General features: G+C 38.1%; 1 protein-coding gene across 1 annotated transcript in view; it reads left to right on the top strand.

Annotated features, from left to right (window-relative positions):
* The window catches only part of DYM (dymeclin), a 390393-nt gene that overhangs the window by 150500 nt on the left and 215868 nt on the right, over positions 1–24025 (top strand). Inside the window, exons 11-13 of the mRNA XM_052660241.1 lie at positions 1047–1172; positions 13386–13499; positions 14498–14592. Of these exons, the coding sequence (XP_052516201.1) occupies positions 1047–1172; positions 13386–13499; positions 14498–14592 (335 nt within the window). The remainder of the gene's footprint in view (positions 1–1046; positions 1173–13385; positions 13500–14497; positions 14593–24025) is intronic.

Genomic DNA, 24025 nt, shown 5'->3' with positions numbered 1-24025 from the left:
GGGAGAGGAGTGGGGAGAGGTGAGGCTTGTATTGAATATTTGTTTTCATTTTTAATGTTTTGCATGGATTACTTTTATAGTATTTTAGCTGATGTCCTTCCCTGTCCTTTTTGTTCTGTAATTTGTTGAATCTGATTAGAAAATATGTTACTAGGAAATTCACTGTGCTGGTCTGGTTTTGTTGTTAACAATTCTTTTATCCTAGCATCTTTGCTATTAAAAAGGTAATGTTTAACATATTACAGTGTTTCTAAGAACATTGTTGTTTAGTTGTTAAGTGGTGTCCAACTCTGTGACCCCAACGACTGTAGCTTGCCAGACTCCTCTGTCCTTGGGATTTCCCAGGCAAGAATACTGGAGTGGGTTGCCATTTCCTTCTCCACAGGATCGTCCTGATCCAGGGATCAAACGAGCCTGCTGCATTACAGGTGGCTTCTTTACCGACTGAGCCACCAGGGAAACCCTGTTTCTGAAAGTACCATACTGTATAGTTCCTGCTAGGCTGCAGACTTGCCTCTGTTGGGTATCGGGTGCTGGCCATGAGCCTAAGTGGTCTCTGTAAGCTCAGCCTTGTCTTGGCTGCGTTGGTCTCACTGCTGTGCGCAAGCTTTCTCCAGCTGCAGTGAGCTGGGGCTGCTCCCTGGTTGTAGTGCACGGGCTCCTCATTGCCGTGGCTACTCCCGCTGCAGCGCTTAGACTCCAGGGCCCAGGCTCAGCAGTTGTGGCGCACGGGCTTAGTTGCCTTAGGGCATGTGGGATCCTCCCGAACCGGGCATCAAGCCCGTGTTCCCTACATTGCCAGGTGGATTCCTAACCACTGGACCACCAGATAAGTCCCTAAACTCAAACTTTATATAGTGGCAGAGCTTTGCAGTAGGGGATGGTTTTGTCTTTTGATACCTCAGCTCTGCAAATGGAAAGTAATTTCAGTCACAGGCTGACTTGTGAAATTAAAGCAAAGGATACGTGATAAAAGTATAGAGGTTGAAAACATTAGTTTTATAATAAAGTATTTGAAATAATAAATTAAAATTTTTATTCACTAGGTTTTACCAATTCTCGAGATTCTGTATCATGTGGAAGAAAGAAATTCACACCATGTGTATATGGCTCTTATAATATTGTTGATCCTTACAGAAGATGATGGCTTCAATAGATCCATTCATGAAGTGGTAAGTTACCTTCATGTTGATCAGAGCTACTGAATGGACATGTCAGTCCATAAAATTTACCACCCTTAGTGTACCCTTCTTCCTTCTTGTAGATGTTTCTGCAAATGCCTGACTTAGTATTTTTCTTCAGATTTATGAAGTGGTCTTTTTTTTCCCCTTCTGAACGACTATTATTAACTGCTATTAAAAACTCTCCCCAAATAGTTTCTTCAGTTTTTTAGATAGAAATGTTTTAGATGGAAATTTAGATAGAAATGTTTATGCTGTCCTGAGGTCATTTTTCCTCTCCATTTCTACTTTTTAGTTGTGCTGGAAATGATCAAATAGATTTTCTCCTTTTATAGAGAATGAATGAAAGAATAGGGAAGAAAAAAAGGACTGAAAAATTGTTTTATAAAACAATGTAAAATAGTGTACTATAATTTAACTCCTAGTGAGTTCCATTCCCAAACTGGTTTTTTCTTCCTCAGTGGTATTTTGTGTCAAAGTAATTAATGTACATAGTTTTAAAACTTACACAGAAGTACTAGATTTCAGTGTAAAATAGCAGACCCCATGTCCATCCCATACCTGAATGCCCCTCCCCCAGGACAAATGCCATCAGTTCTGTCCATGTTTCTAAATATTTCTTGATTTTTCAGATCTATAGATATTAACTGTTACCATCCTAAGATAGAATATATGATATTAGTTTGCCTTACCATACATCTTGAGTGTGGCCTCTGGGTTCCTAGGCCTGTTTCCAGCACAGAGACTTTCCTCTCCCATCTTATTACCATTCTGGGATAACTCAGCTTTTTACATTATTGTGATTTTGTTAACTGTTACTCTGCCCTCAGATGGACTGTGTGGTAATTGTGTTTCCTTTCTTGTACATGTTTTAATTTTTCTGTAGAACATCATTGCTTTATGTTCATGTACCAATCACTAATGCAACTCCCGCTACTTCAACAAAACTGAGAATCCCCGCTCAAGCTGTTACAGCATACTGCCTATTTCCTCAGTTTCATTTTTGTTTTTAGCTCCTGTCTTCATCCTCATTAGGGGCTTTCCTCAAATATGTGGTGATTCTTGCTTGTTTATTTCTCTTTAGGAGCAGGCACTAAAACTTTGTTTGAAAGTTCTTTGTGTGGGCAGGACTTAATCAAGATAATGTGCTCTACATAGTCTATTTCTCTGGATATCCTGCTCTCTGTAAGCCTTTTCTTTTGGGGTGGTCAATTTCTTAGAAGGGATTCTTACAGTCTGCTATGGGGGTCTAGTATGAGACAAGACTGGGAGCTTCACTCTTCAGGTATAAACACTTGCTTCTTTAGAAGAGATTTTATGTGATCTTTTCTCTCCTGTTCCCATTGAAGTTATTTTTGCCTCTTATGTAGTATGACTATCATTTCAACTAAGGTTTAAGGAATACTGGTGCTATAGAGTGGAGAAGGCAATGGCAACCCATTCCAGTACTCTTGCCTGGAAAATCCCATGGACAGAGAAGCCTGGTAGGCTGCAGTCCATGGGGTTGCTAAGAGTCAGACACGGCTGAGCAACTTCACTTTCACTTTTCACTTTCATGCACTGGAGAAGGAAATGGCAACCCACTCCAGTATTCTTGCCTGGAGAATCCCAGGGATGGGGGAGCCTGATGGGCTGCCGTCTGTGGCATCAGAGTCGGACACGACTGAAGTGACTTAGCAGAAGCAGCAGCAGTGCTAAAGAAAGAGGATAAAACATATAAAATTTTTGATTCTCATATTTAGTAAAGTACCTGAAGAAAAAAAATTGCATTGCTTTAGTTTTTTTTTTTTTTTAAGAGCGTTTGTCTTTCTTTTGATAAGGAATGAAAAAGTATGATTTTCAAAAATGGTTTTCAATTAAAGTACAAAATAGAAAGTATACAGATTTTAAAGGTACAACTTGCAAGTTTCTACACATGTATATACCTGTGTTAATAACACCCAGATCACGTTATTGAACATTTCTAGCATAATAGAAGACTCTCTTTTGCATATTCTGGTCAATACCCTACACCACCCAGAGTTAACTACATTCTAGAAGAATTCCCTCCCAGTAGATTAGCTTTTACCTCTTCCTGAAATACAGTTGTTTCTGGGGAAAAATTGGTACAGGATACATGGACTCTCACAGCATTTTTCTTAAAACTACAGTTATTTCAAAATAAAAAATTTATTAAAATTTAATTTAAAACAGTGGGGAGAAATTTGGAAAAATACTTCTCAAGAGAAGATATATAAACACATGGAAAGTATATAAAAATGGTATATAAGTATATAAAATGGTATATAAGTATATAAAAATGCCTGTCACTGGGCATTAGGAAATGAAATTAGTGTGCTCTCTTCTATTTTGGCTTCTCTCACTCAGCACAGTCTTGCTGAAATTCACAAATGTTACTGCATCATTAGTTTGTTTTTTTTAATTGCCATATACCATTCCGTTCTGTGAATATGCCACTTCCCCTTCTTGGTGAGTATTTGGCTTTTTTTCCACTTGGGGCCTATTTTTGCTTAAGCAGCTGTGCGTATATGATCCAGCAATCCCACTCCTGGGCATATATCTAAAGAAAACCATAATTCAAGAAGATACATGCACCCCAGTCTTCCTTGCAGCACTGTTTACAATAGCCAGGACGTGGAAGCAACCCAGATATCCAGAGGAATGGATAAAGATGTGGTACATATATACAATGGAATATTACCTAGCCATTACAAAGAATGAAATAATGCCATTTACAGCAACATGGAGATTGGGGAAATATTGTATGATATTGCTCTTAATGGGCTTCCCTTGTGGCTCAGCTGGTAAGGAATCGACCTGCAATGTGGGAGACCTGGGTTCGATCCCTGGGTTTGGAAGAACCCTGGAGAGAGGGGAAAGGCTGCCTACTCCAGTATTCTGGCCTAGAGAATTCCATGGACTATACAGTCCTTGGGGTCGCAAAGAGTTGAATATGACTAAGCAACTTTCACTTGCTCTTATGGGAAATGGAAAAAGAAATGATTCAAAGGAACTTATTTGCAAAACAGAAGCAGACTCGCAGACTTAGAGAATGAACTTATGGTTTTAAGGAGGGACGGGTGAGGGGGTGGGAAAGTTAGGGAGTTTGGGATTAACATGTACACACTGCTATATTTAAAATGAATAACCAACAAGAACCTACTGTATAGCACGAGGAGCTCTGCTCAATATTATTTAACAACTTAAATGGGAAAATAACTTGAAAAATACATGTATATATGTATAACTGAATCACTTTGCTGTACACCTGAAATTATCACAACATTGTTAATAAACTGTATAGTAATATGAAGTTGAGACTTTTTAAAAATTCTGTTTTCACTGCATATGCTATAATTAAATTTTATTTCTATTTCTTGATGAAAAAGAGGTATAATCAAAGATTTGTACATTTAAAAGTTTAAGATTACCCTCGTGTGTGTTCTGATTATGCCGTGGATAGGAAAACTTCTTTGAATAATCTAAAAACATCTGTTTTACTTGTTTTTGGCGGCACTGGATCTCCATTGCTTTGCTTGGCTTTCTCTGTTTGCAGGGAGCAGGGGTTTCTCTTCGCTGTGTTGAGTGGGCTTCTCATTTTGGTGGCTTCTCTTGTCGCAGAGCACAGGCCCCAGACAGGCAGGCTTCGGGAGTGGCAGCACGCGGACTCAGTAGTTGGGGGCTCATGGGTTTACTTGCTCCGCGGCCTGTGGAATATTCCTGACCAGGGCTGGAACCCATGTCCCCTGCTTTGGCAGATGGATTCTTATCCACTGTGCTACCAGGGAAGTCCCAGCAAACTCTTTCTTCACAAACACTGTCTGTTACCATATTCGTTATCTGTTTTTCAGTCTCTTTCTTGGTTATTGGGTGAGCCCCAAGAATAATCTGGGATTTTTTGTTCCTGAAAACAGACACAGCATTGCTAATTTCCTATGCTCTTTAAATCAGGAGCTGAGCATATTACATGCTGATCAGTTTCATTGTCCCATTTATAAATATGCTTGCTGTGGAAATATTTGCTTGTGGCTCAGGAAAAAAAAAATGTGTACTTTAAAGCATAAAAAGTGAGTTGTTTATGAAAAAAGTTTAAAATTAAAGGAAATCTAAATGGCAGTATTTGTAAATGTTATAATTGACTACCCAGAAAATTCAAGACTCTAGTATTAGAAATGTTAAGAAAGTTGAACAAACTTTCTCGATCACAGATCCAGAAACTAAACTATACAAACTAAATATTGTTTCTGCATACAAATAACAAAAACCTTCAAAATGTGGTATAGAGAAAGTACTTAATAACAGCAGTAAAACTACTGTGAACCTAGGAATCAATCTAAAAGAAGTATAATTTTTTAATGGCACTAATTGTCACTAGTTGTTAAGTTGTATCCAACTCTTTTGCGACCCCCATGGACTATGGCCTGCCAGGCTCCTCTATCCATGGGATTTCCCAGTCTAAAACAGTGGAGTAGTTGCCATTTCCTTCTCTAGAGGATCTTCTTGACTTAGGGATAGAATCTTCGCCTCCTGCATTGGTAGGTGGATTCTTTACCACTGAGCCACCAAGGAAGCCCAAATGAAAAATACTAAATATGTATTAATAAGAGAGAGATACTGTGTGCACAAATGGGAAGACTCAGTGTCATAAAATTGTTAATTTGCCTTTGAATTAATTACTATGTTCATCTGATCAAAATCTTAGCAGTTTGTGTGTGTGTGTGTGTGTGTGTGTGTGTGTGTGTGTGTGAGCCTTGAAAAGCTAATCCCAGAAATTATAGGGAAAAGCAAAAAGCCTGGAAGTTTTTGAAACATTTCATTGTGGAGTTATTCACCCTACCAGATAGATCAGTTGTAAAACTTTTAGTACTAAGATTGTGTTTTATTAACAAGGGAATAGAAAATAGACAAATGGAAGGAACTTAATTCAGAAACTACACACTCAAATATGGAAACGTGAAGTGTGATAGAAGCTCAGTCACTCAGTCTTGTCCGACTCTTTGCGACCCCATGGACTGCAGCACCCCAGGCTTCCCTGTCCATCACCAACTCCCAGAGCTTGCTCAAACTCTTGTCCATCGAGTTGATGCTGCCATCCAACCATCTCATCCTTTGTCGTCCTCTTGTCCTCCTGCCTTCAGTCTTTCCCAGCATCAGGGTCTTTTCCAGTGAGTCAGTTCATCACATCAGGTGGCCAGAGTATTGGAATTTCAGCTTCAGCATCAGTCCTTCCAGTGAATAGTCAGGACTGATTTCCTTTCAGATTGACTGGTTTGATCTCCTTGCTGTCCAAGGGACTCTCAGGAGTCTTCTCCAACACCACAGTTTAAAAGCATCAATTCTAAGTAGTAAGTAAATTTTTTTTCTGAGTTTGAGAACATGGCTCATCCAAATGGAAAAAGTAGAATTAGATTATCATGTCCCACATACAAAGAGAAATTCCAATTGGATTAAGACTAGCTATGAAAAACTGCACTTAAAAATCTTCAAAGAGAAATTAAAGGATAATATTTCTATAAACTTGCTGAGAAAGGGATTTCTTAAGTGTAAAATGTATAAACCATGAATGAAAATAAATGTTTGACTACATTAAAATAAAAATTTTCACTGTTTGAATAAGTGAAAAAAAGATACAGAAAGATGGGTTAGCATTTTTAATTTTAAGGACCTTTATAATCAGTTACAAAAACAAAGTATTGCTAGAATAATGGACAAAGTAATAGAAAACAGAATAAAAACCTGAATGACTGGTAAGCATCTTTAATGGATGTTCAACTTGATGATTCATCAGCACCATTCTTATTAAGGTAACTGAAATGTTGTGTGCTCATCAGATTGGCAAAAAGTATGAGATGTCATATGTTAGGTGAGGATATAGAGAAAAAGGACACTCATATACTGGTAGTAGCAGTATAAACCGACAGAACCACTTTTGAGAGGAATTTAGCCTCTCACATTCCTCATATTACCTGCAAAAATAAATATTTTACCTCCTACCAATTCCATTTCCTGATTTGAGTCCTAGGAAAAACTTTATTCACAAGAGCACATTTGAAGGACTGTTCCTTGTAGTACTGTTCATAGTGTTCCAAAAACTGCAAACAGCAATAACATAAATGAAATACTATAGAGGAACTGTTAATACAATGAATGAAATAGAACTACATGGACTGATCATAATAAATTCAAAAATATTCATAATAATGAAGTATCACATTTAGGAGAGTGGTTGCCAGAGGTTAGCTGTGGAGCTTTAGGTGCTTTACAAGTGAAAATATTAACATTTGCTAAAACTGGGTGATGGATACAGTGGTGTTCTCTAACCGGAATATTCAGTCAAGCTTTCTGAGTTGATGGAAATCTTCTGTAATTGCACTGTCCAATATAGCAAGCAGCACTTGAAATCTGGCCAGTGTGACTGACAAATTGAATTTTTTATTTTATTAAATTTTAATCTGTGGCTGGTGCTGCTATGGTTGGTGCTGGTTGGTTACTGGAGCTCTTTACTTTTTAGTTAATAATATTAATATTATTAAATTAATGCTAATTATTAAATTAATTAATATTATTTAATTTAGTTAATAATATTAACTAAAATATCCCTGTTAGCTCAGTCGGTAAAAAAATCTGCCTGCAACGCAGGAGACCCCAGTTCAGTTCCTGGGTCGGAAAGATCCGATAGAGAAGGGATAGGCTACCCACTCCAGTATCCTTGGGCTTCCCTTGTGGCTCAGCTGCTAAAGAATCTGCCTGCAATGCAGGAGACCTGGGTTCGATCCCTGGGTTGGGAAGATCCCCTGGAGAAGGGAAAGGCTACCCACTCCAGTATTCTGGCCTGGAGAATTCCATGAACTGTATAGTCCGTGGGGTCGCAAAGAGTTGGACACGATTGAGTGACTTTCACTTACTTAACCAAAACATACATACATATGTAATTACTAATTTTTAAAAACATTTATATGTTTATTTATTTTTGGCTGCAGCAGGTCTTAGTTGCAGCACATGGGGGTTTCTTTGCGGTGCCCGGGCTTCTCTCTAGTAGTGGTGCATGGGCTTAGAAGCAAAACATACACATATTTTTAAAAGAAACTGTTCAGTGGCTTTGCAGTTCTACTTCCTAACAAATTCTTGGTGATGTGCTCATGAAGTCACTAAATACCACAAACAGAGTAGCTTAAAAGGGATTTTACAGGTATTTTTGTTTTCTAAATGAATGTGATTCCTAACTTAAGGTATTTAATGTCAGGATACAAAGAGTATGGAGAATAAGGACTCCCTGTTTCTGAGTTTACTGTAGTGACATTTTGGATAGTGAGGGCAAGGATCTATGTTGTTTATGTAAACTAGAAACTATACAAAGGAATGCGTGTGTGTGTGTGAGTGTGTGTGTGTACATGTGTGTCTGCGCATGCGCACATGTTTCAGTTTGCTATACACATAAAGTATTTGAAATGGACTGGAAAGATATATTCCAAACTCAAGATAGTGGCTGTTCCTCTTTGGGGAAATAAAATGGAATTTTTATCTTAAAAAATAAAATATTAAGTGTTAATGTTAATGAAATGTTACTGTCAATTGTGGGAGTATGTAAGTTAATTATTCTTTGTGCTTTTCTATGTATAAATTTAATTTCTTTAAGAGTTGATACCATATATTACTATGTAATATTCTAGCCTATATAACATATGGAAGAAATGTATTCAATAAAGATAAATCGTATGGGGAAAAAGGCTGAAAAGAAGACATAAATAATTATATGTTTTTTGCAAAGAAAGGTATTTTCAGATCCTCCAGGGCTTTTCTTCTACATATTAATTGAGTTATTTTAGCATAAAATGATAAATAGATATAATATGTAATCAAGCTGATAAATCTATAGGTATTAAACTATATGAACATTGAATGCAAGAGATGAGGAATTTCTTTTATAAGAACCAAATAAATAGGTCAAGATCTACAGCTAGGTAATGAAGAAAATTTTCTGTATGCTGCCTGTTATATATCAGTGTCCTGTGGAAAGCTGTGTGAGCTCTATAACTAATTATTTTTAATTTTTCTTAGACACTACCAGAATTTCCAGACAATAATTTACTTTTCACAGTAAGAAAAGATGGACCTTTATGTGAATGCTAAATTGTATTTCTGATTTTCATAGTAATGTCGTAAGTTTACTATGTGGATACTTACTAAATATTTACTGAATGTTGAATGAATAAGACTACTTTTATTCAAAACAGTTGTTCCATCCAGTTTTCTAATTGACACACACAGGCAGATGTTAAGAACCAGTGACCTCGGTTTCAAATAAGGGTGGCTTATGATAATTTATTTGTAAACACAGAAGCCAAAGGAGAAGAGAAACCAAACTATATTCGGGCTTGTGACCTTTTAAAAGACAGAGACTCTTCTCACTAGTTAAGCTGCCTGTTGAGTGTCCTGGGTTAGTATTCCCCTGTAGACTTAGAGCTGTGATTCTTAACCTTCTTGGTCTTTACATTTAAAAATAGTTGAGGACAGCAAATAACATCTTTATGTGGGTTATTGTTCTCTATGTTAACTGTATTAGGAATTAAAACTGACACTTAAAAAATATTTGATTAGTTAATTTAGAAATAATTATTACAATAAACCCATTACACATTAGCATCAGTAACAGATTTTTATGAAAGTAACTGTTTTCCACAAACAAAAATTTAGTGAGAAGAGCAGCATTGTTTTATGTTTTTGCAAATCTCTTTAATGGATTGCCTCAACAAAGTCTCAGGTCTCCTTCTGTATTAAATTAATTGTGCCATTAGGCATGTTAGGTAGCCTTCAGAAAACTGAACTGTACACTCGTGAGAGAGAGTGCAGAGAAACATCTTGGTATTAGGATGAAGATAATTTTGACCTTGAGAATGCTCCAGAAATGTCTCAGGGACTCCTAGAGGTCCCGGGACTGCATTTTGAGAACTTGCCTTTGACACTAAGTCAGAGGGACTGAACATCGTGTCGTTATAAAGATTCCACTGGCAAATGTCATCGTTTTGAATATTTTCAGGTAGTACCATTTGTTTTACACATAGGTTACCTCTTCTAGTTGATTAAGGCATTATTAGTCATGAATAAATGGAAATGCTTCAAATTTTACATTTTTTACTTCACAGACGACACTCAGTTACCATGTACTGGGCATTTCTAAATGCCATCCTTGTGTGGTACAGAGCCTGCTGTCCATGGCCAGGGTTGGGTTATTTGTGATGGGGATGCTGGGTGACATAGGTCTCTTGCTATAGAGTTGAACTGAGTGGAAAAACTATGGGCACTTACATGAAGGTGAAGATGATATTTCTTTACTTTTTTATTTCTGTCTGTTTCCATGCCCTTTTCTCATTTTAAATATTGTTGGAATTTGGGGGAAGGCAGACTTAGCAGAGAAATGTCTTTTATTGGTCTTTTAGAAGAATTAATGTCAACCATATTATTTAGATTTAGTTATATTTTTCTGATTTCATGGATTAAAGTTATGAGGTTTTGGGAGTCGCTACTGTTTTGTTGCTGTTGTTTAGTAGTCTGTAGTTTCCTTCTCTTGACTTTTTCTGGCAGTTACTGTTTTATTGTTGTCATCATGGTGATGAGGAGGGGAGGGAAGCACTTATGTGTGTGGTGGTATGCTTTTTCCCTGGAAATAATGCATGGGTGGTTCATGCTGAGTCGCTCGCTGTACACTTAAAAGTACTTTTCTATACTTATGTGTTGGTTTCTCTAGATAAGAATTCTAGAATGATCATCTATTCCTCCAAATTTTGTAGACGTTTTTATGTTGTCCTTCAGATGTATACTGTTCAAGATGAGAAATCTAATGTTAGTCTGCTTTTCTTTCTTTTGGCGATAACATGTTTCTTCTGTCTAGAAGCCAGTAGGATTTTGTCATAAACTGTAGACTCAGAAATCTTACCAGAATACATTTTGATTTTTTCCCCCCAGTATTTTTGCTTAAAGTGTTGCAAGTTTCTCTTTCCCTCAAAGGAATTTTCTGTTACTAATTTTCTGTTTTTCTTCTACAGTCCTTCCTTAGTGTCAGTGGGGATTGGTTCCAGGACCTGCCGTGGATGTTCAGATCCGCAGATGTTCAGGTCCCATAGTCAGCCCTCTGTATCCGTATCTGAGGATGCAACCACCTAATATGGAGGACTGACTGTTATGCTTATTGAAAAAAATAACTCCATATAAATGGACCCATGCAGTTCAAACCCATGTCATTCAAGAGACTGCAGTCTCTTCTTTCTAGAACTCTTAATAAGTATATTTTGGATCGCCACGTTTCTCTTATATTTTGTCTTTTTGCCTTTTATTGCTGTTTTCTGAGGGGACTTCTGAGTTTTGCCTTTCAGATCACAAATCTCTTTTCCATAGTGCCCGTTCTGCTAATTCTTTTCTCTCTCTTAAGTTTCATTCATCACTCTTTTTAGTCTTGAGTGGCTTTTCTTCATTCTGTGATTCTCATTTCTCATAGTGGCCTGTTCTTATTTTGTGGTTAACAGTATTCTGTCAGATCTCATCAAAAATACTGATTAGAATTTTTAAAAAGTTTCCCCAGTCTCTTAAATTATCTTTGTTTCATTGGGGGTCTGTTTGTTCTTCTTGTTTAGTTTCACTTTATTTTTATTTATTTCATGCAATATTATTTATAATACTTATTTCATATAATTTAGCTTTCATATTATTTTTTATTTAGTAAAATTTTAATTATAAACCCAATAAATGTAAACATAATTGGAAAAAATAGTACAATGAATTTCTGTGATTCATCAACAGTCTTATGTTCTTATTTCATCTACCTACTCCACCCTCTCTGCCTTTTCTGTTTTGGTTAAAATAGATTTCTTAATCCTATAAATCATATATATAAAATTTCATTTGAAAATATTTAAATATTTCATGCCCATAAATGTGAGCATAAAAAAACAAATATAGCACCATTATCACATCCAACAATATTGACAATATTTTATTGTGCCTACTAATATTCAGTTTTCTTTAAAATGTCTTTCTTGAGTTGGTTGATTTGAATCAGTTTCCAAAGCCTGCTTAATGCATTTAGTTCTTAACTCTTAATCTGCAACAGTGTTTTCCTCTCTCTCCCTACTACACCATTTATTTTTTATAGAAACTGGCTTGTTTATTTAGTAGAATTTCATACATTTGGCTTTGGCTGATTATATCATTGTGTTATTTATCATGTTTTTCAGTCCTCTGTATTTCATACTTACTGGCAGCTAGAACAGAGGCTTGATTGGATTCAGCTTATCTTTTAGATTACTGAATTTCTCTGCTTTTTCTGTAGCTTCTTGTTGTCCATTCATAGTTGTAAAAGAAAGTCAGACTCACTTGTTTTGAAAGGTGGAGGTGTGCCTCCTTTCGGAAGATGTGGATGGTAAGAGTCCACTGCAGAGAGAGGGCAGGAATCAGCCAGAAGTTTTGTTCTTTTCCAGGAATAGATGGAAAGAACGTGGCACCTTGGCTCCATGTCAAGGAGAAAAGAAGTGGGGGTGACCTCAGTGGAAGAGGATGTTAGGGGAGTTCTGTGCCAGTGGCGCCTGTTGGGTTTTGTGCGTTTTGCCTCCTTCACTGTGGCCCAGAATTGGCTGTGGTGTTGCGCAGTTTTTCTGTCTGTCTCTCTGTGTTGCATGGTTGTGCAACTACACCAACTGAAGCTAGACAGTTCTCACTTACCGAGGCATGGAGGCAAGCCCCAGAGCCTCCTGCTCTGAAGAGTCTGAGCAGAGCGTGGGCCCATCTCTTCTTGAAAACCTTGGCTAATTTACATGGTTGGTCTCTCCTTGACACAGGGATGCAGATTTTCTGTGGTTGTTGCGACAACTCTACTTTTCAAGACACTCCTTGGTTTTCTTATGTTTTGCTTTCAAATGAGGGACCTCTGACGGTTGTGCTGTCAGTCTTGTCTTCTGCACCTACCTTTTTAGATACAGCTCCTTTTTGTCTACTAATGATATTGTCGTCTATTTTTCTTTTAATTTGAGAATGAAGAAGAAGTAAATACATCACAGTTTTGCTATCTTGAACTGAAATTGTCATGATTTATTTTTACATACTATGTAACTCACCTTCAGAGCAAATCCATGGCTTATCAGAAATTGTAGGCATGGATAATCCCTTCTTCCATAAAGCAATCATACTTACTTAAACTTTTCTTCCCCATTACAGATGTTAAAAAATATTACTTGGTATTCAGAGCGGGTTTTAACTGAAATTTCACTGGGAAGTCTCCTGATACTGGTTGTAATAAGAACCATTCAGTACAACATGACAAGGACAAGAGTAAGTATTCCGTAGCTGTTTTTCTACCTTTGTATATACAGTGCAATAAAGACTATAGTTTAAAGCAGTCTCAATATTTAAGAGTGCTAACATTCTCATGGAATATGGTAGAAAAGTATAGATCAGCATATATTCTCTGTATTATGATCCTAAGGTAATGTTTCTAGTGTCTATGTCTATTTCATAGGTTGTATGATCAGAGAGATTTTACATGAATAGTAAATAAGCAGTGTAGCACCTTTAGATAAAAGATATTGTATGCCTTTGCCGAACTGATAAAACTGACTTAAGTTTAAGAAGTGGCAACAACAAACTTTAAGAAGATGCAGACACAAGGAAATATGAAGTCAGATGGGACAGAAGCATAGAAGAAAAGATAATAGTTTCACTTTAAAGAGTGAAAGGGAAATTTCAACTAGGTTGTATTTGGTATACCTTAGAGCAGATGTCCCCTCCAGCCACTAGAGAAGTAGTATACAGAATTCATAGCTCAGGGAAATGGTCAAGTTTACCGCACCATTTTTAGTTACTCCCTTCTGGGCGGCTGACGTAGATACATGTCTACAGTCTTTTATCTGAAGCTCTTGGGGCCACGTGTGTGTTTTAGAATGGAGAATTTTTTTATTTTAGAAAGATAATTATAGTTCTTACAGTACAGAATATGTAATTGTTAGGTTCTGGAGCCACACAGTGTAACTAGACATTAATATTTCTGCAGTGAAATATTTCAGTCTTCTCCAGGGTGGGCTTAATGAAGACCATAAATACCATCATCGTCTTTTGTGCCAGATGTTGCTTCCAAATTAGTGGTGAAAAAACTTTCTGCACTTTACGGGTTTTGGAATTAAAGGAAACGGATTGTGGGTCTGAATTTTCTGAAATTAGTGACAGTTGACTTTCCACTTGCTTCTGGTTAACCTTGCTGAAAATGTTTAGAAGACCTGATGTGTGTTTTAAACTTCTCTCTGATGTGTGTTCAAACATCTGCTCTCTGGCAGGACAAGTACCTTCACACAAACTGTCTGGCGGCTCTAGCGAATATGTCTGCGCAGTTTCGTTCCCTCCATCAGTATGCTGCCCAGAGGATCGTCAGGTAAACACAGCTAAGAAAGAGATGCTGGTTTTGGTTTTTTGAAAAGAATACTATGGTGGTCCCTTTTAAATGCTATCTATGAGGAATATCACATTTTTCTACTTAATTTTTAATCACCTTCTTGTTTGGTTAAAAATACCTTTTCTGCTTTGTTTGCTTTGTTTTCTAACACAGACTTTTTAATCAGAGTCAGTTGTATTTTCTTTCAACCTTTTTATAAAAATCTAGGTTTAAGCTTGTGTGATAACCTTTTGCAGAGGAGCAGGTCTATTTCTTAGTAATGCAAACTAAATCTTGATTCACGTATTTGCTAAGCATCACTCTGCCCTTTTAAAAAGGAGTTATCTACTTGTTTTAGAGAATTTTTTTCATAGCAGTTAACCATTTTATTATTTCCTGTTGCTGGAGAAGGAAATGGTGACCCATTCCAGTATTCTTGCCTGGGAAATCCCATGGACAGAGGAGCCTGGCGGGCTACAGTCCATGGAGTTGCAAAGAGTTGGACACGACTGAAGTGACTAAGCATGCATGCATGCATTGCTGCCATAATGGATTACCACAAATTAGTGGCTTAACACACATTGTATGGCAAAAATCACTACACTATTGTAAAGTAATTGGCCTCCAATTAAATAAATTTAAAAAAACACACATTTGCTATACAATTCTATAGGTTAGACATTCAACAGGGGTCTCACCAGGCTAAAATCAAGATATCAGGAGGTCTGTATCCTTTTCTGAAGGCCCTCGAGGAAAGTCTCTTTCCTTGCCTTTTCCAGCTACCCGAAGCTGCCCACATTCCTTGGCTCATGGCCCCTTCCTGTGTTTTCAAAGCTAGCAACAGTAGGCTGTTGAGTCCTCCTCACATCTCATCACTCCAATGACCTCTTCTACTTTGAGGACTCCTGTGAATGCCTTGACCCTACCTGAATAATGCAGGATGATCTACCCACCTTAAGGCCCTTGGCTGAATCATAGCTCGAGTCCCTCTTTCCTTGTAAGGTCAAATATTCACAGGTTCATGGAGAGGCGATGTGGACATTCTCAGGGAGCCATTATTCTGCTTGTCAAAACGTTACCAGAAACTCCCGTCCCTTCCCTGTTCTTTGCCAAAGACAATCTTTCAGGTTAGGAAAACTAACAAGCCAATGAATGAATATCATCTGCAAGATTTTACAAATACGGGTACTTTCTCATGTTCAGGCAGGATGCTCAGTATTGTCCTAGCAACTCCCAAGTAGACCATCTGTTGTGCATTCAGTGATACTAGATCCTTTCTCTTAATGCGTGGTTTTGAGGCAGTGCAGCCCTGATGATCAGTGGTGTTCCAGTCATTGGTGATAATCACAGCTCCATGTCACTTTTAAACTCAGATCTCACTTTCCATCCTTCGGTTAGAGACAGTTATTGACCTGGGCTCATTTTTAATACTTAGTCATAATTAACTTACGTTCTTAGTCTATTTGTCTTCAGAATTTAGCACAAGATAATTTTCTTTGACTCACTGCTTTAATAATACATCATTTTGAATTTTATTTTATTTTTTTGGTTTGTACTTGAGAGATTGTCCATTTGACTGACTTTGGACTCAACTTTGGAACTCAGCTTTCTGTGCTGACTAAAGTAGAAAGCCAGTGGTATTTGGAGAAGTAAGAAATATTAAATTCATGATTTGGGAATATTTAGATCAAGTTTATTATCATTAAGGAGTAGTGCTTTAATTCATTTTACTGGCACGCTTTTTTTTTAGCATTTAGTGCACAACTGTGTTAGGCAGTGCCAAGCATATCAAAATTAGTTATAAGAATTACTGCCCTTACATAGTTTGTAATTCAGTAGCCAAGATTAGGCAAAAAAAACAACGTATAATAAATTCCAGCAGAATGTAGTAAATATTAGAGTGAAAAGAAAAATCTCTGCAGTGAGGGTTAGAGGTTGGTTTAGAGAATGGTGAGGTCACATCTCATTAAAAAAGTGGGCAAATAAATAGAGAGGGACAGCTCTAGAGACTGGCCTGATAGGGGAAAGCATCAACCAAACAACCCAAAACAAGAGGTGAGAGAGCATGGTTTACATTTAGAAGATAACTGCTTCATTCATTTGATATGTTGTGGACTGGTGCAGGGATTATAGGAGAGAAGCTTGGAAGAACCAGCTGGGTCCTTCCTGTGGAGGAGTTTATAAACTATTAGATTCACAGTTCAGGACAATAGAAGGAATAGAAAAGATCTCATTTTCTATACCAACAAAAAAAGAAAAGTCAATGAGTGAGTTGTAAATGGATCTGAAAAGAAAGACTTTAAATGTCTAGAGTTATCAGTGTTAGCTGATGTTGGTCTGCTGTTTGTCACACTGAAGGCCGTGCAGTTCTCACAGTTCCCCAGTGTGGTCCGCGCTTCTGGTCCAGGTGCCATGATGGAGTAGCTAGACCAGAGCATCTGTATCGCGTTGGAGGGAGCTTTAGAAAGGCATAATGTTGGCCCCACTTCAGATCTGCCGAATCAGAACCTTCCATTTCTACAAGATCCCAGAATGATTTGTTCATGCCTTAAAGTTTGGAAAGTACTTTGAGTTTGGGCCTGGAAATAAGATTTAATTCCTTAGGGAATACTTGTCTTGAATTGGAAGTGGGAGCAAGCTTTTTTTGTATCTTGAGGAAACTCATTCTCCACTAAATGTTTGTGTTTAGGGTATAAAATCGTAAAGTATAATAAGGAATGCATAACCCAAAACTGTTTAGATACACAGAAGATTTATTACAGCAGCACATCTCAAGACTCACCAGATGCTGTAACAGCCCCTTCAAGTGAGAAGTCATTAGTTTTCACATTTACGTTTGTTAAATCCTTTTTTAGGAAGGGACTGCACAGTTTTGTATCCATCATTTGCAAGCTTAGAGGAGTCAGTATTTCATGTGCTCATCAACAAAATGCAAAACAGAGTAACGTGTTTCATTACTGTGAAAGTTAAATGTGAATAAAGCTTTAAAAAGTCTTCAGTTTAGTTGCTCAGTTGTGTCTGACTCTTTGCAACCAAATGAATCGCAGCACATCAGGCCTCCCTGTCCATCACCAACTCCCGAAGTTCACCCAAACTCACGTACATCGAGTCAGTGATGCCATCCAGCCATCTCATCCTCGGTCGTCCCCTGCTCCTCCTGGCCCCAATCCCTCCCAGCATCAGAGTCTTTTCCAATGAGTCAACTCTTCACATGAAGTGGCCAAAGTACTGGAGTTTCAGCTTTAGCATCATTCCTTCCAAAGAAATCCCAGGGCTGATCTCCTTCAGAATGGACTGGTTGGATCTCCTTGCAGTCCAAGGGACTCTCAAGAGTCTTCTCCAACACCACAGTTCAAAAGCATCAATTCTTTGGCGCTCAGCCTTCTTCACAGTCCAACTCTCACATCCATACATGACCACAGGAAAAACCATAGCCTTGACTAGACGGACCTTAGTCGGCAAAGTAACGTCTCTGCTTTTGAATATGCTATCTAGGTTGGTCATAACTTTCCTTCCAAGGAGTAAACGTCTTTTAATTTCATGGCTGCAGTCACCATCTGCAGTGATTTTGGAGCCCCAAAAAATAAAGTCTGACACTGTTTCCACCGTTTTATATGGAATGATTTCATATGATATCTAAGGTGTTGTTTCATATTAAATGACACTGTGTGTTCCACAAATCTTTGGTATTCTAGGAAAACTGCAAACATACATGATATGGGTATTGCTCACCTGTGAAATTTTTTGAAAGTACTGTGAATATGGATATTTGATATGATCATTATTTGGAACTGTAGGGTTATTAATTCAGTTAAAATATTGATGTAGAGTAGATCTTATGCAAGAGATTGTTGTGAGTTACAAATACATTATCACGTACTTCTTGCCCTTAAGACTTTCCTGTTGCCTCTCTCATCCCACCACCTCCTTCCTCACAGCTCCTTCCTCTGGCTCCTCCAGCTTTGGCCCCTGGTCGTGACTTAGCAGCAGCAGCAGCTCAGCTGGTAAAGAATCCCCCTGCAATGCAGGAGACCCCAGTTCAATTCTTGGGTCGGGAAGATCCCCTGGAGAAAGGATAGGCACCGGTATTCTTGAGCTTCCCTAGTGGCTCAGATGGTAAAGAATCCACTTGCAGTGTGGGAGATCTGGGTTTGATCCCTGGGTTGGGAAGATCTCCTGGAGGAGGACATGACAACCAACTCCAGTTTTCTTACCTGGAGAATCCGCATGGACAGTGCAGCCTGTTGGGCTACAGTCCATGAGGTTGCAAAGAGTCGGACACAACTGAATGACTAAGCACACACATACTTTTCTCCAGAATTTCATATTAGGTTCTTCTCTGTTTGCTTCTTTTCCTTGGAAGTTCACATCTATGCCTGTGACTTTACCTATACTGAAGACCATCCAGATCTACATATATAATCCCGGTCTTTTCTCTTTTTTCCTGAGGCAGGCAGTACAGTGTAGCAGTTAAGAGCACAGATTCTGAGTTTGGGACCTCAGCTTCAAAACTGACTAACTGTGGAATCTTGGAGAAGTTACTTAATGGGGTGACGATAGTTGCTATCTCAATGAATATTTGTAAAGTGATGCGTAGTGTTCACCATGAGTGTTGGTCACCTTAACCCTAACTCTTCTAGCTTTGCTACTTGAATGTTCCACACTTTTGTCAGACTTTTATTATGTTTAAAACAAAACTCATTTTTAAACGTGCTCTTCCTGTTGAATTCCATATCCGAGATAATGTCCCTCATTGCAGCCATCTAAATTAAATTACCAAGTCAGAAGCCTGCAAATAATTCTGTAGTGTTTATTCCTTCTCGTCACATGCTCTATCTGACTGGACCCTGGCATTCTTCACTCTATCTTTGTAGCGTGCCTTTACGCCCTCTTTTCTGGTTTACCTTGTCTTGGTTCATGTGTTTATCATCTTCATCCAAAACTAGGTCTTTAGTTGGCCTTGCCCTTTTGCTTCCCTCCCTGTGCCTCTGCAGTTGATCTTTGCAGTGTTCCATTCATTTGAAAAGCAAATCTGTATTGCTTCCTATGCTTAAACTCCTTAAATGGCTTCCTGTTGCCAGCTGGTAAAAATTCAACCTCCTCATAAGTCATGGCTCTCAGACACAGGTAGGTTTTGCCCTCAGGGCACATCTGGCAAGGTTGAGAGTCAAGGTGTTTTTGTTGTTGTTGTTTTGTTTTCTTGCTATTTTGTTTTTTCTTTAGGCACAACTGGGGAGGAGGTTGCTTCTGACATCTAGTGGGTAGAGGCCAGGGATATTGCTAAATATACTGTAATACACTTGACAGCAAAGAACTATCTATCCCCAACAGCAGTGCTGGGCAACCTTGTCCTAGAGTGACATGATCTGAGCCCTGCCCTTTGCTTTTTTAAAAAAAATATTTATTTGGCAGCACTGGGTCTTCCCTGGGCTTTCCTGGTGGCTCAGCTGGCGAAGAGAGCCTGCAATGCAGGAGACGTGGGTTTGATCCCTGGGTTGGGAAGATCCCCTGAAGAAGGGAGGAGGGAAAGGCTACCCACTCCAATATTCTGGCCTGGAGAATTTCATGGACTGTATAGTCCACGGGGTTGCACAGAGCTGGACACAACCGAGTGACTTTCACTGGGTCTTAGTTGTGACAGATGCACTCTTGGTTGTTTCATGTGGGATCTAGTTCCCTGACCAGGGATCGAACCTAGGCCCCCTGCATTGGGAGTGCGGACTGTTAGCCACTGGACCAGCAGGGAAGTCCCCTGCCCTTTGCTCTTCGTCTTCTATTGCTGCTTGACACTCAGCACTCTGTCCTTACTGAATCATTATAGTTCCGTCCTTACTCATAGTTGCTCTCCTGTGTCTGGATAATTGTGGTCTGATACCAGAAAGAAGTTGAGGCAGTTCCTGGTGGCACCTCTTCTCTCTGTAGGTTCTTTCCCACCAGCTTCCTTACCCTCCATTCTGTTTTATCTTGAACCTACAGTGGTCAGGTGCCCTCCACCCCCACCACCAGTACAGCTTCTAGGCCTTTTTTTTCTTTAAACCCACCCCTCTGGTTCTGTTTATTTCCTTGTAGCAGTCTAGCGATCACACAGTTTCTGGTCTGGGAGCTAGCTTCTAAGGTAGAAATGGAGAGGAAAGGGGCCAGGGAAAGGAAAAAGTCACATGTTAGAAAATATGGATTCTCACAGAGGAGAGTGTTGAGGAGAGAGAACTTCAGAATCTTGACCTGGCCAGTGTAGGTCCTTGTGACTGACTCACTGACCTGGCCCAAAGTTGTAAGTCTTGTTGCTTAAGCAGAGTAGTAATTACTGGGGGTAAAGGATATGTCTTGAATTTCTTTGGATCACTTTATGAGAGTAGCTGTCAGTAGGCACACAAGAGGATTTTAATAAATACCAAGTGACTGATTCTTAGAAGATGGTCTGGCATCCTGAATTTAAAGCTTGGTTCTGGCACTCATCATTCTTGAGACTTCATCTAAATTGATTCATCCCGCTTTGCAGATATTTGCTGCTTCTTAAAACTTGTGAAGTTAATGACAAAACCTATTACTGAAAATTTTATGGTCTTTTAAATTTCCTGAGAATAAAATAATATAAAACATAGATTAGATTGTCACTGAAACCATTTGGTTAGAACAGTACAGTGCTGTTGGGATATTTTTGGTAAAATCTGATCATGTAATTTAAAAAATTTTTTAATTCTTCAATCCATAATTTATGCCGCCTTTTCTTACTGTTAACAGCCACTAGCAGTAAACACATACTCTTCAGACTGTAACCAGGTTCACTGCTTTCCATCTTTTCTTTGTCTAGCCCAGATTGGTAGTTTATGTAAGGTGGCTTGTTTTGCTCTGTATATATGATATATGTATATATAACTCAGCTTTTTTCTGAAGACTACAAAAAGCACAGGTTGGCTTATTTAATGCTGGGTTGTTAGTTCCTCTGTTTTCAACAAATTTAGATCTTTTAGAATAGCTCATGGCCTCAAAGAAAGTTGGACAATTTGCTTTTAAATACCTTCTAGTATTAGCTTACCATCTTAGGCTTCCTCACTTTTGTCCTCACTCAATTAAGTCTTCAGGAGTTCTTTTTTTTTTTTTTTTTCCCCTAAACCAGCTAATACATTGAACTGGAAACATACAAGACAATGTTAAGGAGCAAAATGGACTTTTTGTTGTTGGGATGTGTTTATATTATACAACATAAAATATTCAAATATATAATAACACTGGTTGTTTCTCCTGATTTTGATGTTTCAGGAATACTGTCTTATTTTAAAATGTAATGTCCATTTGATGGGGAATTCATACCTGTCACCTGTAGTGTCTCCTTAATTGTCTCTCTTTTGTTATATTTAGGACTAGGGAAAGTCTGGAGAGTTACATAATTTAGGGTGTTGGTGTTGCACAGCTGATAAGTGCTGTCACAAGTTTGTCCAGATTAAAATCCCATGCTCATTTCCCAGCACTTCATGGAAAGACTGGCAGAACATTATTAATGAGAGTAACTCACCTACCATGGGACCATCGATCCAAACCCTCTGGGGGTTCTGAAACAGATGGTTCTCTGTAATCTAGGGTGGACAAGCCCTTGGTTATTCCATTTGCTGCTCTCGAACTCTCATTTCAGCTTCCTTATATAGCTAAGTCCTTATAGTTACAGTAGCAAAGACTGGAGGGTCTTTCTTTTCCCCATCCTCCCCCTTCCTTTTCTCTATTTCTTTCACTCTTTCTTACTTGAACTGGATAATTGAGAAAGGTATGGATGTGTCAGGTCTTGCAATACATAGTATATGGATATGTTCCTGGAAAATAAACATGGAAAGGACAAGAACTGTATCTTCAGTCTGAAATGTTTAATATTTTTCTTACATCTAATCCTTGATGTTAGATTTTACTTGCAATTTAGTAAGTATGTATTGAGCTTTTGCTACATATGTACCACTGCCAAGGTCTTCTTTAGTTTCGTATTTGTTTACATTTTAATTTCAAACTAATGCCATTCATTGTATCTAGAAATTAAGTGTTATAGTCATACTGGTTTTATTTTTTAAAACTTAATTCAGTTTCAGCCTCATATCATTATCTGATTTCATTGTAGTCAGGAAATTGTTTCTTTAGGGAAGAATTATCTGATATTAAGAGTAATAGCAAGTAGTTCAGCTTTGTTTCTAAAATCTTGGTAAGTTGTTTAACTTCTGTTTTCCATCTCTAAGATGATATATGATACCTACTTTGTTGTAGTGTTTTCAGAGTTAATAATTGGCTTATAAAGTCTTTTGTAGCTCTACTTTATAATAACATTTTGAAGTCATTTTAGTCTAAAAATAAATCTACATAGCTTTCCTACCAAAAAATCTCTTGTTCTCTGTTAATATCCCTAGATTGTGATTCCTTGCCCAAAGAATCATCAAATTGAGGGAAATACTTGGGAAATGTAGGCAGTGAAGACCTCATTGAATATATATAGGAAGTTTTTGTTTTGTTTTTTAGATGAAGGGGTTTAATAATAGTATTTTATTTTGGATTGGTAGGAGGTCTGAGCAGTGGTTTTGCAGTGTGTTTCTTTTAAACTTATGTGATTTATTTTTTAAAAGACAGAATTAACTTGTTCTAGCCCAGTGCCTGGGCCATAAAGTAGTTCCAGTTTCTCCATTGCTTTGGTCTTTGCTGATCCTTGTTTGCTCTTGGCAAAGCAGCAGCCAAGAAAGGAAGGAGAGGAATGTTTTGCCTTAAAAATCTGGCTTCCTGCACTTCCTACAGCCAGTGGTACTTTGAAAGTAGCTACATTTTTTTAAGGAAAGCTGTGACATGGTTTGCTTTTCAATTTAGCCCTTTCTTTAGAAGTTAAATTGAGAGCATTTAGACAGCTCCCAGTTGAAAACTTGTAAGTTTCCAATAGAAAATTTCTTACTGTTCAGAGATTCCTGCTATCATACAGCATAGCATCTTGGTAGATTTGAGGGGACATGTGGAAAGTTTGTAACTGAAAGTTTAAGTTTCAGTTTAGACTGCTGCACATTCAAAATGTCAGTTTTTAAAGAAGCATCTCATACATTTATCTGAATTTTTGTTTCTTTTAAGTAAAAGTTGACCTTTGTGGACAAGATTGTCACATGGAAAGTTAAACGTTAGAATAATTTGCATAGCACTTTATAAAATGTTGCAGTCACATTACAGAGGTAATGAATGGGAGAGTTCAGACTTTGTTCTCTTAGCCTAGAATTATCTAGCCCCGATTCCTGTCTACTGCTGTGAAGGATCTGAGATTCTTACTCTACCTTCAGGTTAACAAATGAGCCAGCACAGTTTTGTGGGTCCTGGTAGAGATTCAAGATTTCATGGGGGAGTCAGAGACAAAGGACAGTTTATTGCTCCCAGTAGTGTGAACCAGAGTACCCTAATTTTCTCGTGAGGTTCCCCATGCTCACAG

Source organism: Budorcas taxicolor, chromosome 22 (genome assembly GCF_023091745.1).
Source record: "Budorcas taxicolor isolate Tak-1 chromosome 22, Takin1.1, whole genome shotgun sequence".
Classification (NCBI taxonomy): Eukaryota; Metazoa; Chordata; class Mammalia; order Artiodactyla; family Bovidae; genus Budorcas; species Budorcas taxicolor.
The sequence above is the reverse complement of the archived record's forward strand: the minus strand, read 5'-3'. Positions and strand labels throughout refer to the sequence as shown.